At 40.6% G+C, this 19466-nt stretch overlaps 1 protein-coding gene across 5 annotated transcripts in view; it reads right to left on the bottom strand.

Annotated features, from left to right (window-relative positions):
• The window catches only part of eml1 (EMAP like 1), a 49185-nt gene that overhangs the window by 2047 nt on the left and 27672 nt on the right, over positions 1 to 19466 (bottom strand). For 2 of the 5 annotated variants that reach the window (XM_034140432.1, XM_034140226.1), the window contains exons 2-23: positions 17224 to 17406; positions 15002 to 15131; positions 13570 to 13590; positions 12654 to 12782; positions 12464 to 12492; positions 11028 to 11054; positions 8157 to 8286; positions 6946 to 7095; positions 6137 to 6206; positions 5560 to 5667; positions 5349 to 5444; positions 4486 to 4620; positions 4212 to 4311; positions 3885 to 4036; positions 3239 to 3364; positions 2472 to 2603; positions 1794 to 1861; positions 1532 to 1620; positions 1256 to 1353; positions 826 to 913; positions 300 to 395; positions 76 to 206 (exon numbers count right to left, since the gene is read on the bottom strand). In XM_034140432.1, the coding sequence (XP_033996323.1) occupies positions 76 to 206; positions 300 to 395; positions 826 to 913; positions 1256 to 1353; positions 1532 to 1620; positions 1794 to 1861; positions 2472 to 2603; positions 3239 to 3364; positions 3885 to 4036; positions 4212 to 4311; positions 4486 to 4620; positions 5349 to 5444; positions 5560 to 5667; positions 6137 to 6206; positions 6946 to 7095; positions 8157 to 8286; positions 11028 to 11054; positions 12464 to 12492; positions 12654 to 12782; positions 13570 to 13590; positions 15002 to 15131; positions 17224 to 17406 (2288 nt within the window). The remainder of the gene's footprint in view (positions 1 to 75; positions 207 to 299; positions 396 to 825; positions 914 to 1255; positions 1354 to 1531; positions 1621 to 1793; positions 1862 to 2471; positions 2604 to 3238; positions 3365 to 3884; positions 4037 to 4211; positions 4312 to 4485; positions 4621 to 5348; positions 5445 to 5559; positions 5668 to 6136; positions 6207 to 6945; positions 7096 to 8156; positions 8287 to 11027; positions 11055 to 12463; positions 12493 to 12653; positions 12783 to 13569; positions 13591 to 15001; positions 15132 to 17223; positions 17407 to 19466) is intronic. The other 3 variants (XM_034140360.1, XM_034140296.1, XM_034140503.1) reach the window with 3 other exon arrangements.

The following is a 19466-nucleotide window of genomic DNA, read 5'->3' as shown; positions in this document are numbered from 1 at the left end:
CTATTAATCTAAATCGAGAAACACTTAATCTTCTTCAAGACATTACTGAGGCGCATATGTTGAACAGTATCTCACCCTAAACTGCGAACAGGGGTAAGAGAACAGGTGGACCTTCCCAAAGTCGTCCCCGGTAACCACGAGGCTTCTATCACTGGAGCGGCAGACAGCGTTGATGTCGGTGCCGTCAGAGCCGTCGGGCCACAAGCCTGAGGAGAAGAAGGGGCAGCGGAGACGTCTTATTCATGGACATTCAAATAATAAACAGAAAACCTAAAGAGTGGGAGGGAGCCTTCACTTACCAAAGACCATGAAGCCCAGAGTGCAGGTGTGTGTGATCCACTCGATATCTCTGGTGGTCTCCACACTCACCACCTGCTTACACACTGATGGGATCCCTGGGAAAGCACATTAATACACATGTTTTAGCATAAATCAAGCTACTGTTACTTTAACTAAAGAATATTTTATTTTATAGAGAACGACTGAAAGGAACAGTTCGCTTTCTTAAACAATAATACATATTTTTCCTTTTACTTGAAAAGCTATTTGAGTTGGAAGCAGTGTGCCAGATTTGGGTTGTAGAGATGTCTGCCTTCTCTTGAATATATTAGAATTGTGGTGTCAAAAGCAATATATCTCCAAAACTAAACACTCACACATGAAAAAAATAATCTAGATTGATAAATACTAAAGGTAAGACAAACATATATCTATTTGGAATTTGGGAGGAACTTTTCCTTGCTCACATTAATACATGTAACATAAAGTGCATTAAGCCCATCAACACAGCAAAGGTTGTAAGAGGATGATAGTGATCAGACTTACAATACAGTATCTCATAATCCCCTGAGTTTGACACCAGGTACTGGGAGTCCACTGACCAGTCCAGATGGGTGATGAAACTAGAGTGACCCTGAGATGTGAGACAGAAACCAACCAGTTAGATCATTTAATTGTAGAGACACCCCAGTATTCCTGGAGTAGATGCAGTATGGTTTTTGAAGTACTAGAAATAGTCCTTAAAATATGGAAAGGATTTGTAATAGCACGGCAACATGATTACTCAGACCCGGCACTGTGTGTCTCATGTTGTAATTTACGTCTTTACAACTTCTGCATCAACACACAGTGAGGACAGGGTGTACAGAGTGGAGGTCCAAATATAGAGGATGTGGAGGGGAACTAAATATAAAGAAGATGCCGCGGAAAAGTAAAAATAACAGAGCAAGAGGGGATTATAAATACAGGTGCTCACCGAACACTTCCCCACTCGGCTGTACTTCCTCCCATTTTCCGCCACAGCGTAGATATAGATGTAGTTGTCGTGTGAACCCACAGCCATGAAGTTACCATCTAAAGAAAGTGAAATAAAGGAAGACTATTAGTAGTTAAATAAATGGTACATGTTTTCCAGCTTGTAAAATCATTGATATTCTCCTTTAACATACACACATACATTTTCCAATAATAAAAAGGAAAACTACACTCTGCATACACAGGGGAGACACACGGTCAGCAGTTATTACCATACCTGGCCCGTAGCAGACAACAGACAGCTGTTCATTTCCGTCGGTGTGAACCGTGACGAGATCTTTAGAGTCCGTGTCCAGGACCAGCCACCTGCAGGAGCACAGCAGCTCAAAGATCTGATCCTTCTTCCATTTCATAATGATAATAATTCAAATCTAACCTAGAATATTCTGTCAATGACTGTTTTCATATAACTTTTTAGCTGAAGCAGTCATGTAAATTAAATATTTATTTTGTGTTTTTTGGTAATGGTATCTTCTTACCTTCCAGTCTGTGTTCCTATGGCAACCACAGCTCCAGATGGGTGGAAGCCGGCTGATTGGGCAGCATCCTGTGAGACAAAACAAAAAGAAAATTAATATCAAAGTCCCCCTTTGAACTCCCAACAAAGACAACAATAAAGAATGAACACACAACTTAAGAAACTAAATAATTGATACCCACTGCATGTATTCAAATTATTCTGTATGGAAATAATAAACAGCAGGGTAAAACACATACAATATTAAACACTTCTTACTAGCCCTTATCTTCAATATACCTTGAAAAAAACAATCTTGCAAAATAGTATAATATGGTTTTTTGTGTGTGTCTATTATTACTTTATTTGCATTTTTGAGCATCGCTTATTTAATATATATATTTATATCACACTGAACAGGGAAAGTTTCTCTGCTCACCTTAAATCTTAGTTTACCAGGTGCATGTTCAAGCAGGATCACAACTGCTTTTTAAGCCAATTGTGGCTCAATTTGCAACAGATTTTAAAGTAATATAATCTGGTTGTTTCCATGCACAGTTTTTCATTTTCTAGTTGCTAAATTAGCATTTCTCTTTGGTTCCCAAGGACATCACACCTGACAAAGGAGCCTGATTCATTATTTATTGTGTGCTGTGTCATTCCTGTGACTGACCCCAGAGGGCAGTGTTGGCTAACTTACCTCCATACTCTTGGTCCAGACGAGCTGATGGGAGCTGGAGTCCCACAGACAGACCTGCCTGTCGTAACCACAGGTGAGGAACTGAGGCCTGGAGGGGTGAACAGCCAGACCCCACAACTCATCAGTGTGACCCTGCAGAGGAGAGGGGAGGGGAGGGGAGGGGAGAGGAGGAGAGGAGGAGAGGAGGGAGAGAGGAGAGAGGAGAGAGGAGAGAGGAGAGAGGAGAGAGGAGAGAGGAGAGAGGAGAGAGGAGAGAGGAGAGGAGAGGAGAGAGAGGAGAGAGGAGAGAGGAGAGAGGAGAGGAGAGAGGAGAGGAGGAGAAGAGGGAGAGAGGAGAGAGGAGAGAGGAGAGGAGAGGAAGCAGAGTTTTTTTTGCACTTTTCATTTAATAATTCTATGCTACAACATCAGAGCCTTTTAAGTTAAACCTTTACTCTGTCAGACACTTAAACATCACAGTAGAGCTGCAACAGTTAATGATGAACCTAATTGATTATTCGTTGATGAACAGGAAACGAATAGACAATGATTTTGTTAATTTCATTATCCCTTTAAGCCTAATATTCTCAGATGCCAGTTATTCCCATTGAGTGAATATCGCTGGTTGAATTTTGTTTGTGAGCTGTTTGTCAGACATAACAAGACTTTTGAACATGTTACTTTGGACCAGATAGACTCAGAAACTAGCAGATGTATCACTAATAAAAATACTTGTAAGTTGCAGAACCTCTTAATGTTGACATAGTGTACAAGACAGTTGCATATACCTGTGTAATAGGTATGAATTCTCCATCCAGACTGCCCTGCAAAACAAAGTTCTTGGTGGTCCCGATGAGCACGGTCTCCCCTCGGCCCTCTGCTATGGTCCGGATGGGACCGAACGACTCAGGCACCTGTGGAAGAATCACAGAAATAATGTAAACCATCTGTTAACCTGGAATACATTCTCCATGTTTTCCAGAACAAACAACAACTATAATAATAATAATAATAATGTGGTTTCTGTAGAGCAAGTAAGACATGAGTGATCCATAATTCCCATCACTATTGAAATATCAAATATCCATGAATCTCATTGAGAGCACAAACCCATCTCATCCTCTGTAATATTTATGATCTGGCGCAGCATCCGGAATGCAAAGCCCTCCGCCTCGGGCAGGAGTGCAAATTCTGGCTAATATAAGCAACCTACTTTAGAAGAAGGAGCTGGATATGCTGCTTAACGTTTTAGTAAAGCATATTAATCGCAAGTGGTTATAGCAGAGCAGATCATTAGAGCTAGCTGCACATGGAATTGGAAATGGAGGAGTCTGATCAAATAACCTCATCATTATGCATTACTGGAATGAAATGACTTTGACATTTTCTATTTTTCATGTGCAGCCTTGGTATATCTGTGGAGGTTTTCCTCACCTCCACAGTTTGTATCTGCTGGTAGCTGCTGTCCCAGGAGATGAGCCGGCGGTCTTTCCCTCCAGACACCAGAGTGCTGTTTCTCAGCATGCACAGAGCAAAGATGCTGCCCTCGTGAGCTCCTTGGATGACTTGGCTGATACGATTAGTGCCTGCGTGACAGAGATGGGATGAGAAGAGTCAGACATAAAGGTCAAGGGCTACGAGAAGGGCAGATTAAGAGACAGACGGAGAGACAGGGTGATCAATAGATAAATCAGAGACAAAAAGAGATCTAATTGGATCCCTGTAAATAATAAAGGTTGAAGGAATGAGCATTTAACGTGCCTTTTCCCCACACCAGGATGTTCCCACTTGAGTCTCCTGTGATGGCGTCTCCATTTTCTGCAAAGGTCACACACAACACAAACTTCGGCTTCTCCTGTTTCTGCAGGAAACACAAGAACACACACATGTTGTTTTATTTGATATGCCAGGCTACCATTGATTATCTTCATTTAGCTATAGGGTCGTATAACACAGGCTTTCGTAATAGCTTTTGCGCCTGTGTCAAAATCGAATTGCTGTATGATAACATGTGGAGAACATGTGGGAGTCCTACCTCAAACAGTCCTTGCTTCTTGACCAGCATGCCTTTCTCCAGGTTCCAGAAATAGAGATGGGACTTGCCGCAGGTCACTAAGATGTTGCTGTCTGTCGGGTGAAAGTCTGCTGCAAACACCGACTCATTGGAGCACTAAACGGTCAATGTAAGACAAGAAACAGTGAGTTGTTGATACTACATGTTCACCCATTAAAGGAGACACTAGAGGACGAATCCATTCTATTTCATGTACATTTTTTAAGGTTTGGACTCACTCAGAATTGTGGAAAGAAAACGACAAAATAAAACATGAGGTGTTTATTTCACTAGATTTTGTCTTTTTGAATCGGTTTTTTCTCCTACATTTTTACAAAGGTTAGTGTAAGATTAAGCCTCATTTGCACATTTAAAGAAAACCTTTCAGAAAACGTGTAGTACAATAAATACATCTCTTAATCTAAGTATTTAACTGGTATTCAACAACATTTGTATTTTCTCATAGAAAAAATAAAGCCAAACCTCTCCACTTCAGTAGGACTTTCATACAACATATTTTCCAGTTTCAATTCAAGTCTAAACTGTTTAGAGGTTGAAATGTAGGTTTTTTACAGAGGGGTTCATATATCATTAACAGTATAGCATGATTTACATACCATTTAATTCCTAAAAACATAGCAAAAATGTTTTATTGCTCTGTGCGCTGAATGATAAAAAGATATCTGCAACTCTCTCTGTAAAAAATCAAATATTTAACGAACAGTTACTTGTAATCCAAAAAAGGATTTTCTTAATGTGGGTTTCATGGTGAACCCATGAGTCTACCCTTTATAGAAAGATAAGTTTAGGTTACTAAAACAACACACACAAACGTGCACACATACCTTGACCTCAGCCAGTCTGTCCTCTCTCTGCCAGTCCCAGACGGAGAGGACGTGGTCGTTGGAGTCGTCCACGACACACAAAGTGTTTCCTCCATTCTGACACATATAAAAAGACACAAAGCCATGGTCATTTACTGCCACAATTGAAGCAAAGTACATTTTAAAAAGGGCATTAAACACCTTGTTGTAAGTATCAGAGGTGCTTCCTTACCGACTTGGAGAAGGCCAGGCAGACCAGGGCTCGGTCAAAGAAGCCTGATCCCAGAACATGAAGCGTGTTGAGGCTGACTGAGTCCCACACACGGACATGAGGAGCCAGCTGCACACACACACACACACACACACACACACACACACACACACACACACACACACACACACACACACACACACACACACACACACACACACACACACACACACACACACACACACACACACACACACACACACACACACACACACACACACACACACACACACACACACACACACACACACACACACACACACACACACACACACACACACACACACACACACACACACACACACACACACACACACACACACACACACACACACACACACACACACACACACACACACACACACACACACACACACACAGTAAAGTACACATCTAAGTCAAGGCTGAGCTTCTTTATCAAACAGGACTGTCTCAACCGGCTGCGTCAAAATGATTTCAAAAAGAAAATATCAACACTCCTCTCTTCACCAATTAATCAGACTAAAGTGATAAAACATCAATAGGAGACTTCACTTACTTTTCCATCCGAAGAGGTGCCCGCCACCTGCCCGGTTGCTATGGTGATTTTATCGGGGTGGACGGCAAGGCTGGTGAAGAGAAAGACATGAAAACAGTATAAAGGGCTTTCAACATCAAGAGGAGCGTTTGAATAAAGATGAGCAACATGAAAGAAGGTTACTGAAGCGGCGGGTATTCACTGTAGCTCCGCACACTGTCTGTACTAATGTGAGGGGGAATTCAACAGTTTAAGATAAATTCACCCCCTTTTGGGGTATGGGGGCCCGGCAGCACTCATAGCATGTATGATGCACACACACTTTGTCTTCAAAGGAGTACAAATCTGTTTTAAATCCATCCTATGATCTGTAAGTGTTCATTATTAATTTGAACTTATTTTAACCTTAAGATGTAATAACATAATATTAGCTGTGTATTTTTTAAGTTACCCTTTTTGCTATACACACATTCCTACAGGTTAACTTTCATGAACACTGTTGTGCCGTTCACCTTCCCTCATTACAGTTATTCTGCACTTACTAGAAAAACACTCTGTGAATAATCTGTATAGGCGGTGAAGATAGCACAAGTGGTATAAATATCAAGTCTAATAGGAAAAAAAGAGTTGGAAGTAAGCTCACAGATGTGAAATCAGGCTGCAGTAGATGACTCCCTCGGGTAAGTGTGTGTAAGTGTGTGCGTGTGTGTGTGTGTGTGTGTGTGTGTGTGTGTGTGCGTGTGTGTGTGCGTGTGTGTGTGTGTGTGTGTGTGTGTGTGTGTGTGTGTGTGTGTGTGTGTGTTTTATAATCCCTAACAAGTGTCTCTCACCATTTGATGTCATCCGTGTGTCCGGTGTAGTGTCTCTGCAGCTGCTCGTCCACGTTGAACAGGACGACCACCGAGGCGATGAAGTACACAGTCTCTCCGGTGGGCAACAAGTAAAGGTTGGAGCGACAGTCTCGACCACGGTAACCATAACTGGATATTAAAATAAGGTCAAGGAATACAACTGAAAGTAAATCAAAGTAAAGCTGAAACCATTCATTGACTGACAGAACATGAAGTAACCCTTAAAGCAAGCCTTTTTTTTTCTCTTTTAGTAAACTGAATATATTTAGATTTTAGACTGCTGGACAAAACAAGAGCTATGAAGATGGATGCATTAATGTATACTTTCACGTATAAAGTTGTTGTTAATACATGTGTGTATATATGAGGATTTTCTTTTCAATTGTGCTTTCTTTGTTTGCATCATAGGTGCATCAAATAATAATAATTGCAAATAAATGCAAATATATTGCATATTTTGTGGTTGGACGGTTTCATGACTTTATTGAAATTAAAGTATATTTAAAAATATATATATTTGAGGACACCAGTGTAGGGATTGGGACAGGCACTTTTGCAAGAGAATAATGGATAAAACAATTGATAATGAGTATAGTTCTATATCCCTACACTCTAACCAGCAGGCATGAAGAATAACATGAAGGTAAGAAAAAACATAAAAAGACATCAAGACACGATTCATGTGATTTTTTCTAGTACATACTGGATTCAATAAAAGAATAAATTGAGCCTACATAACTATGTTTTATGTGTGTGTGTGTGTGTGTGTGTGTGTGTGTGTGTGTGTGTGTGTGTGTGTGTGTGTGTGTGTGTGTGTTTTCTCGCTGATCAAATGTATCTTTTCCAAACGCCTTTTTCCCGTTGCCTGCCTCTGAGACTGACAACACCCTTATTTCATTCTTACAACAAAAAAAGGAAAGGAAGAGAACAGAAAGGCGCAGGAGGAGCTGCTGACTGTGCGCAGGTTGTTCCTGACTGCTGCAGCCTCACCAGGAGAAAGTGAAGCAGATCTACTCTGACAGGCAGCGAGAGGAGAAGACACATCCGTCAGCTTCCTATCTTTAAATACATCACGCCAATCTGGAGTTCCTCTCTTCAGAAGATTACTTTTCAAAACTTTTCAAATTGCAAGCAGACATGTTGAAGTGTCTTACTTTTCCTGGCAAACAGCAAAAGATAAAAAAGGATACACCCAGTCCAGCTTGAGCTTGTTGCCGGGCAGCTCGGCTCTGGCCTCCAGGCAGTAGCTGTCCACCTGCTCTTTGGGCATGTACATGGTGACGGGGCGACCCTTCAAGAACATTTTCACATAACCTTCCTCTGGAAAAAGCAACAGAAAGGACGAGTGAGATAATATACATGTAGGAGAATACAGCTGTGACTAGTTAAGTCACAGCTTTTAAATATAGTATGTAGACAGCACAGACATGACATTGAAGCTTAATACAATATGTTATTATGATGTGAATGACAACGGTGATAATGTTGATGAATGTGTGGCATGATTAAAGGAAAATGGAGGTATTTAATATGTTTTTTTACTATAAGATGTATTAATTTAGGACATAAATGACAGAATTTGCAAACACAAACAAATAAGCTTTTCAACTGACTTTATTAGTCATTTCAAATACAATCTCATGACAAGGACAAAGAGCGGGAAATGAACTGCAAACACTTAAAAACTCATAAATATTCAGCTTTAAGCAGAGGTTAACCAACATAAAATGCAGACACAAGCAGAGCAATGGACATGTTAAGAAAACCAAACAGATCCAATTTAGAAAAGGGGATAATGAGAAGTGCCTCATTCTTTTTAAAACACGGTAACACTGAGAAACAAAATCAGGCAGAAAACATTACGGGAACCAAAACAAATGGTTGAAGATTGAAACAATAAATGCCCACAAATGTGTTTTTTAGAAGCTCTCTAGAAAGACAAGACTATATTGGAAGGAACTATAATGGAAGCGTAAAAGGGCGTGATTTTATTTTAAAAATCTGCTATCTCTTTGCAACTTCTTTGGTATGAGAAGACCAGCATGTGGTGTTTTAAAAGGTACAGTACTGATATGAATGGATGGATGTTGCTCTGCAATGAGCGGCTTGGGCACACTGCAGCTTGATACACATATTATATTGAAAAGAAGTGAGTTGATATTCTATATTTCCAGGCATTGCTAGTAACAAATCTGGAAGTACTGGCTGGGAGACTTGACTGGGCTGCGATAACTGGGTGTATCAAGAGGAGAGTACGGCGACAAACTCCCCGAATTTCTCTGCTGGAGGTTAAAATTCGGGGGTTTTCTGCCCTGCGGCAACTTGGCGGTACCCCCCTTTTTAGTTGCCTTGCTGCTCTCTGAGGTTTGTTGGGGGCCGGGGGCTGAGCGGGCTGTTACAGACGAAGCCCCGGAGCTGCCCCTGGTCCGTTTGGCTGAGCGGCTGAGGTAAATCTGAACTGTGACTATAATGTACACGGGGAAAAGAGCAGAGGAGCCAGTGATGGAGAGTGGCGGAGGTGGAGGTGGAGGGGGACAAACGGATACAACAAGGCCGAAGGAGGGTTTGTAGGATAAGTAAGACATGTTTTGGCTGTTTTTTTGTGTCTCAGTTAAAGAAAGCAACATAATACTAGCAAATCACAAGCAAATTCAAAAGGAAAGTAGGGAAACTGGCTTCTATCACTAACCACCCAAACACTGGCCAACATCACACTGCAGCACTGAAGCAGTAGCTATTGAAACGTTTAGGGAAATCTAATAAAATCATTTATTTTCCTTTCGTTTTTAGGTCTCTTATCATTACTCAGATGAAGCTGAAGCTAAGGGGACATTAAACTGATTAAACTGCTACCAGAATATCTATTCTATGACAAGGGAACACAGGCATACACTACTTCATTTTAAATAGTCGCCCACCATAAATGCTAGGAACCACTGATCTAGATGCTTTCAAGGGTAAAACACTCAGAGTATCTTAAAATTAAATTATAATGTAACAAGAGTGGCTTAACATCAATATATCTGTGAGGAAATTAGATTTAACTCCAGTTGTTTCTTTATTCTAGGCAGCTTTACGAATACTCTGCTAAAGGGGACTTCACACAAACAGACGGCCACAAGTGAAAAACGACAAGCAGTCAAATCAGACAGACTTCAATAGTAACTGCCACAAAAAAGAGACTGCATGTGTTTGTAATGCAAATACTCATTTTAAGGGCAGAGAGATAAAAAGAGCAGCGGCAAATGTACCTCCTCTGAGCAGCAAAGCGACTGCGAGAAAGCTAGTGTCAGAAATCTTTGTGTTGTTACTATGGTGACAAAGTGGGGCTGCGAGCAACACACACACACACACACACACACATCTGGTGAAGCAGCAGCAGCTTCATCCGCAGTTAAAAAACAAGTGTGGAGACACACAGGTGCAAACACTGCACACACACGGTGACGCAGCTCTCAGTGGAGGTTAGGTTTGCGTGTGTGTTAGTTAACTCAGTATAAAAAAAGATAAAGGGGGAACACACACACACACACACACACACACACACACACACACACACACACACACACACACACACACACACACACACACACACACACACACACACACACACACACACACACACACACACACACACACACACACACACACACCCACACACACACACACACACACACACACACACACACACACACACACACACACACACACACACACACACACACACACACACACACACACACACACACACACACACACACACACACACACACACACACACACACACACACACACACACACTTTGTCAACCCACTCCTGCCCCTGTCTGGACAGCTCTCTGATCAGTGCACGGATGGACATCTTTAAAGTTTAGAAAGGAAATTCCAAACAGGATATGAATTGAAATTTCAAAATAAAAGTCCTGATTTTATCCTTTGCCTCAGAACTGCTGATAAGAGCAAACATGAAGCATGTGCAGAGATCAAAATAAATAATCGGCAGTGTCCAGAGAGCTGTGTAGGCCGGGGGCTACAGGCTAAGGGAGGGGGGGGGGGGCCTACCTTTGCAGTGGGTCACACGTCGCATCCCTTGTAAAGGTCACAGAGAAAGACACAAGCACCAGGTGAATGGTGGCACGGCGTCCTCACTTCCTGTCCTAATATGAGTGCACTTCCTGTTTCCTGCTGGCGTTAACCAAGAGCAGCTTCTGTCCTTAATGCTCTTAATTAATCGGTGCTGCTGCCTTAATGGTTTAAATTAATCAGTGCTAATTTTCGTGGATGGTGTCCTAACCCTCTGCTCCTCTGTGATGAGGGATTACATTTGGCTTCATTATTTGTAGCCGTCTATTAAGAACAATACTCAGATTTTCTACCGTCTATCTTTCTATGTGAAAGTATAAAAACAAACTAATGCATATGCTTGCAGGACATTTTGTTGTATCAAATGAACCTCTTTGCATGTAATCACTGCATGTATTGGAGGTAAGCACTATATTGGCTGCTGCAACTATCATTAGTATTGGTTAACCGTCACCTAGGGGCGGTTCATGTCCTTGGCGCTGCCCTGATCTGATTTTTATGCAGGAGAGTTGTAATGTTATAATTCATTAAAATGTCCAATAAGTGGTGAACAGTGGAAGTATCTAACCTTGTCTGTTTTATATGTTGACCATATTTGCTATAGTTTGATCTTATGCTAAAGAAAATGCAAACTACTCTTATATTAAGTCGTTTGTTAGATGGAGTGGGGCAGTATGGAGCCTGAACTAAAGCGACTTAGAGCCAGGTGTGTAAACCAAATTCAAAACAAGAGTTCAAATTACACAAAATTCAATATCATGCTGGAGATGAAAAATCCGATCAATACTCATTTCATTTCATATCAGTCCCATTGTCTGGTAACCATGTGTATCCTGCTTGGTCAATATTTTATGGGTGGCTCATCCTGTGCTTCTAATTCTCCCTAGCTTACATTTATAACATAAAAAAAACTGATTTATGTCAAATGTCATTTCATTTGAAAGGATCTAGGAGGCTTGTGCAGCTTGCCATAATATTGTACGTTTTGCCAATAGAGTCTCCACACAGAGGTTATGAGTTGTTGTGGATCCATTGTGTAAATGGCCAAAATGATCTTACTCAAATCGAAAATATTTAAGAATGAAATTAAATTAACAGAAGAATAAATAAATGATATGTCATAAAGTACGCAGACAGAGCTTTTAAAAGAAGATGAATGAAAGTTTGGATGTGAAGATGTGGTAATGGATGAAGAATGATACATGTTGGACACTGATGTTAAACATAGAACATGTAGAGTGGTCCTCTGTGGGCAGGAATCAGTTCAATACACTGATAAGTCATTCTGTTTTCTGATAAGATTCCTTAAAAGTGCATTGAACTTTAACACAGAGAGCCACTGAGTATGTAATGTTCAATTCAAAACTATCCTAGCTGTTGGGCTACAGAGCCATACAGGTGCCTCTAGTTCTTACCTGCGTTGAACACGGGGTCCCTCTGTTTGCTGCAAAGTAAATGAGTAAACAGACAGCTGTCATTCAGCATACACCATTATATGTTTTTGATTTGCTTCATAAGGAGATCAGCTTCTCCTCTCTCAAACTAGAAGACCAATATGTGAGTCACGTAATAGAAAAAGCTGATTTAGCATGACTTCTGTGTTACCTGTCACTTCTTTTCCCGCTGGAGTTGCTGCCGGTGGATCCAGCCCGAGTTCGGTTGCCCTTGGAGTCACCTGAATCTTTCCGTGAGAGAGTTCCCACATGTTCGTTTGAGTTGGCTCTCCTCACAGTGCTGTGGTGCCAAGGCAGGTGGACAGAGGCAATACAAGAGACAGGGAGAGAAAAAAAAGGTTATACAACTGCATGATGCTGCTTTTCAAATAACTGCCCTCTGGTCAAATATAAGCAGATTTCATGATTCAGTGCACATCCGTTTTATTACTGCTTCGCATTAAAAGAAGCCTTGAATTGTGTTAGTAGCAGTGTCAGAGATAAGAGGAAGCAAAGCAAAAGAGAATACAAGAAATGTGTTATTGTTGTTTTCCCACAATGTTGCTCTGGTGACCATAGCTACATAGAGGTGCAGACCTGCAAATCTGCATACTAGCGGTTCAGACAGCCTGCCTGTTTCCAACAATGAAAAGGCTCCATCAGCAACCCGATGGCCAGTACGCCCAGTCACCTAATCCACCCTATGGGAGAGAGGTCTATTCAAATCCTAAAACTGTCCGGTGGCTGTGTGTGTTTGTTCAGTAAAGAGCAGAATAGAAAGACAGAAAGAGAAAGAAAGTGTTTGCAGTGTTATCCCACGAGGAACCACAGTAATTGGGCCACAGGGCATTGGGGACGGCTGCTGAGTGTATGCCAACTGATGGGATTGTGTTCAATCTGCAGTTTTTTTAGACTAATCCCAGACACAGACTGTGAACAACACAAAGAGCGATGACTTCAACAAAAAATGAGATTTTTTAGCAATGAGATAAATAGCTAAATGATCACTTTGTGAGGATTTTCAAAGTTATGGTTTGCATGCATCGGAGCAGACGGTGATGTTATATCATAACTTGTGATTCTCTCACCTGAGGGGCAGGTAGAGAATTCTGCAAGAGTGAGACACAGAGGAGAGTTTGGACAGATTGTAGGTGGACAGGAGGACATAAACATGATATAACATCAGGACATGTTATCAGAGAGAGGCAGTGCAAGAGGGAGGACATGCAGGAAAGGAAAGATGGGAAAGACAAACGCCACGGTACATACAGATAGAGAAACAGAGACGATTGGTGACTCAATCTGAAAATATATCTTAATGCCTTTCAGTTAAATCTATAGGATTCGGGATTCAACAGAAAAATAGACTGTTATCATTTCAATCAGATGCCCTTAGGACTTTTAACAGTCCGTGTAATTTAACATTTAAATCATCTGATGGCTTCATTCATATGATTCATTGAAGGGTAATTTATTGGCCCATTCCAGTATGTTTCAGCATTACTCAATATAATGAAATGTGTCAACTTAAAGGGCAACAAATAAAAAGACTTCAATATCTCTAAAAACCCTGGTTAGGATACCGTCTTCAACACAAAAAAATGGTCATTACGAGTTCTAGGGTTTAGCTTAAACCCATTCAAAGAAACACAAGAAAACTGCACAAATAAGGAAATACACTAAATCACATCTTCTTCATTGATACTGTCTTTCTTGGTGTTTCTAACATTTCAATCTGCAAAGCCCTTTTTTTTAACTGTCCTCTCCAGTAAACCTCATAAAGAGTCAGTCAACTCTCGGTATCGTTAAAACCCCAGAGGAGAAATAAAATCACAGAAAATCAAGTGAAAACTCCACAGGGGAGGAAACAGCTCTTCTGACTGGATCTGCTCCCTGCTGTCTGCGGAGCTTCATCTGATTATGGTAATGTGATGAAGAGATGAGGAAGAGGCTATTGTTCTTCTGACAGACAAGATTGATAACCTGTGCTCCGAATGCATCTACAAAACACACAACGAGGACGCAGACATGACGATACTGTCTCTGTTTATCAGTCTTGTTAAATGTCAGTCTCTTTCGCTGATAAAAAGCCTGATATGAGACAATGTAACGCTTCAATGATGTGACATGGAGCAGAGAGGAGTAGAACATGTCTTGAGAGAAATTAAATGTCTGGAGTAAAAGAGGCGTCACCTACTTTACATTACACTTAATTTAGCTGATACTTTTATCCAAAGCGACGTACAATAAGTGCAATAAATCATGAAGATACCGGCAGCAGTATCTGGATTAAACACTTTTAAAAAGAGCTTTAAGAGACCTAGATATTCAGGAAAGCAACATTTAACACTTTGACTGTGAGCTGTAGTCCCAAACCGTCATAATCTTAAAGCCCTCCCTAAAAAGCTACAAAAAACTATAGATACAACCTAATAAAAACGTAACCAAACGAATTGATAACTGCAGACATATAGGTTGCACAGTCATTTCATTGGCTAAAGATTATTTGTATTTCCTCACCTCTTGCTGGCTATTGAGCTGCCGTCCTTCCTGGATCCAGATCCTGGGGAGGGCAGAGTGCCTTTCTTTGGTACGATGGTCCCGTTGTTGACGGTGGGCCGTAACGGCAGCGTGGCGATCATTGGCCTGGCTGGAAGAGAAATACAACAACAAGGGTCAACTTCTGTGGTGTCATGAAAGTAACCTGTGAGATTCAGGAATATTGTATTTCCGGATGTTTAATTGTCTTGATAAGAGGAACGAGGTAGAAATTGGTGAAACAGGACAGGATACGTTTAGTTGAAAGCATCCCAGCATGCACTGGGCAACAGACTTATTGACTTTACTCTCTGTTGACAGTGTGCATGTTTTTACAATGTTATTATTATTATTTAGTTTGACATTTATTTCGATGAAGTTCCCGAACCTAACCTGTTGTTATTTCAGTCAGTATTACGAGCAATTATGTTAAGCAAACATTGAGCTATATAAAATATTGTATTGGTTGTAATTATCAAAATAATCACATAGAGATATTTTAAATGATAAACAAAACATTACTGCCTTTCTTAAGAACACCAGAGGTTTGTACTATAAACTTTGCTTTGTCCACAGTCTGCCATGAAACTGTGTAATTAATGAGGGATCACAGTTTTGTCTTCTTTAGTGTAGAAAATAAGGAACCCTCTCTATGTTTGTTGTTGTTTAGTACAAAAATAATGGAACTAAAAGCGTAAATGAAACTGCGACACTTGATGTTAATTGTTTCAATCATGAGTGCAGACCTTTACAAAACACATCAAATACTCAATTTGCAATTCTATCATACTCTTCAGTGAGTTTCCAAAGAGACATGAAGCCATTGCACAGTGTAATTGATGATACATCACAAGCGTAAACATTTGAAATCCTTTATACAGATGATATATGTTCACAAATAATTGATAGAGAGCGGTTAGACACACACACACGCACACACACATGCACGCCAGTCTGGACAGCCCAGAATAACAAATCCAAGCTGCAGCTTTATCTGCAGTGATAAATATTTAATAGACCTTGATTCATCCAGCACACACACACACACACTCTTGCATGCACATACACACATTGCCCTGTTATCTTTCAGGTAATAATTACACAGCGGTGGCAAACTGAGGTGGTCATTTTGTTAGCAAGAAGATGAGTGTGTGTGTTTCTGTGTTCATGAGTGTCCATGTGCAGTCTGTGTGCACGAGTTAAGCTTTCTGAAACGGATCATTGTGCTTCAGTAGAGGGGAGCAGCCTGCTGACTCCCTGCAGCTCAGAGGGGGGAACAATAAAGGGAGAGCAGCTCTGAGTCTGAGTCATCCTCCAGATCCCAAATCAAACGCAGACTTCATCCACCCGCTGCAACTCCGAAGACTGAAACTGGCAGCAGCTCAGAATCATAATCTCGTGCTTTATCATTTAGAATGCGTAGTTTGAGGACATAAAATGACATGAAGTGCAGCTTATTTTACATGCAGACTATAACAGGGTCTTGGGTGAGGATGCCATTTGAGAGATCAATTGTAAAAAAAATGGCATGCAGTATTATTACATAATACAAAAAAAAAGGTTGATCAATCTAAGATGAGTGCTTTCTTATTCTGTGATGATTTGCTGATTTATTGCACAATCTTGTACCTTGCATCTCATTCTCATTCATTTGTAAATTGTGAGTTTATTGATGGCTTTAAAACTATAACTGGGTTTATCGACTATAATTCAGACACAGATTCCTCCCGAATAGCAGAATAGTGTTTTTCTGTCTGTCTTTAGATCACAGTGCATTGACAGTGCAGTGCTGAAGGTACCTGTGTGTTTCCTATTGGAATACAACACTGTGTGGATACAAAGATATGTTAGCAGGCAGTGACTGAAATGTGCTTTCTGTACACACAACACCAGGCCTGGTTAGTGCAGACAGACTTCACAGTAAGCCTACCTGACTTCCCAACATTGCTGTGTGCTGAGGGCGACTTTCTCATCAAAGGGGGGTCTATACACACACAATACATTTAAAAACAACAATACAAAACAGTCCAGAAGGAGAGAAAAGCAGGGATAGGGAGGAGATAAGCGGGATTTAGAGGAAAGGAGACATCATCAGGAAAGAGAGTGTAATGGACATGAAGGATAATACCTCTAAAACATGTAAGCCAGAAGAACTGCTGATAAGTAACAGAAAAGCGCATTATAAAGCTTTCTGTGTGTGTTACCTTTGGTGGGTCCTCTGCGAGACCCCATGGCCTGCTGCTCCTCGGACACATTGAGCCGGCGCACCACATCTGCCAGAGCGGACTTCAGCAGCTGGATCTCGTCCTCCTGCATCTGGACCCTCTGCTCCAGGGAGGCGATGCGGTCGGTGACCTCCATGCTGCTGGCTGCTGACGCACTGTCATCTGAGGGAACACAGGAAGAGCACATCAGAGATTAATACAATGTGTCCGCTATTTTTGTAGCCTCCTTTTGGAATATGTGCATACGCTCTGGAACCCAGATGCTACTCTGTTATTTAAGATAAGATAAGAAGTACTTTATTGATCCCAATTTGGGAAACGTTTGCGTTGCAGCAGCATAAAAAGACATGGCATTGTACATTAGAGAAATTAAAAGACTATAAATAAACAATCCAAAATGTAATCATCTCAAATAGAAATAAAATAGCATTAAAAAAGTATACATGTGGGAATACAAATTTACAGTAACAAATATAAAGCAAGATATTATATATACATTAACTACTAGATGTTATGCAGATGGAGACCAAAACGATAGAAGACAAGTGCAAGGATGGAAATGAAAACTCACTTTTATTTATTTATTTATTTGCCTTACATGGATTAAAGAGCTGACTGCTTTCTATTGAACCTTTATTCATGAGCCTGTTTGTTCACATCTGTCTGTTCCTTGAGTTTGAACTAACTTAACACATTATTTTCACCTCTCCACCTGACACTCGATAGAGGCCAAGCACAGGCCACTGGGTGCTCTTCATTAATGATCACACACACACACACACACACACACACACACACACACACACACACACACACACACACACACACACACACACACACACACACACACACACACACACACACACACACACACACACACACACACACACACACACACCACACACACACACACACACACACACACACACACACACACACACACACACACACACACACACACACACACACACACACACACACACACACACACACACACACACACACACACACACACACACACACACACACACACACACACACACACAGGGTCGCCTCCATTAGCCCTTTGATGTCACTGCAGCTTGATGCAATATTAATGTAAATCTCTGCTGTGTTTCCCCTGCAGACTTGCAATAACAGTCTGATGCATTATGCATTAGAGAGCAGGCATCTGGTGATTACGCTGATCTGCAGTCTGTGTTCATACTGAGAGTCGGAGCTGAATCCCATCACCTGCTAACATTTGACTTCTGTTAATAACATTCTTAAACAAATACAACAGCCTCTTAAACACATTGACATTGTGTTAAATATCAGCATTCCTGATGAAAACAGAGCAGTCTGACGAGCCTCTGAGTAGCCTGGGTAAACAAAAGCTGCTCAGGGGATTCAGGAGGACCCTGGGCAGATCCGCTCAGCAAATATTGGTTTGTAGATAAAAAGATTATTTTGGTGTCAAGTATATTTTGTTACCCCAATACTTACAATAATATCCGCAATAACATAAACTCCATCTCACATTATCATTATCATGGTGATAATTATATGCTATTCATCGTGTATCATTATATTCTCAAAACATGTTCAGATGACATAGATGATGGCAATAAACATACTGGAATCACTTTGCCTTTCATTAAGGAATGTTTAAATAATGTGACAGAACTTAAAATAGAGGACATTGGTGAGTCTGTTCCTTTTTTACAAGATCATTCCTGTTCTGTTTTTTATATGTATTTAAGCCTTTTCACTTTTATACCATGCTTGTAATGGAAATCCATAAAAATCTGTTTTTGAGTGAGAGTTATTAAAATCTGTGAAAAAAACCCTCTCTTTGCACTGAACTCGAGACACAAGACATCACAACTTATATTTATTGTAACATAAAACTTTATCAACATCAAGTGTGATTGTGTGACATTGTGTGTGTAATACTGATGTTTGTTGCTTGTCTTACTTGACAAACGATTTACAGTAGATAAGGCAAAACATTGTTTACTTTTGGCGATAGAAAAAAGCAATTTTGAAAGCCTATAAAAAACAATATTTTTTATAAAAAATGTCTTAATACCTGCAGAAATGTCAAACACAAAAATATAGCATTTTTAGGTCGAAAACCCCCAAATCATGCAGTCAGACTTTTTATCCAGATAGATTTAATTGAACCCCTATAATCTTACACATGTAGTTTTTGATGTGTACATATTTATTCGAAAATGTTT

Source organism: Trematomus bernacchii, unplaced genomic scaffold (assembly GCF_902827165.1).
Source record: "Trematomus bernacchii unplaced genomic scaffold, fTreBer1.1, whole genome shotgun sequence".
Lineage (NCBI taxonomy): Eukaryota > Metazoa > Chordata > Actinopteri > Perciformes > Nototheniidae > Trematomus > Trematomus bernacchii.
This window is presented reverse-complemented; position numbering and strand designations above follow the sequence as displayed.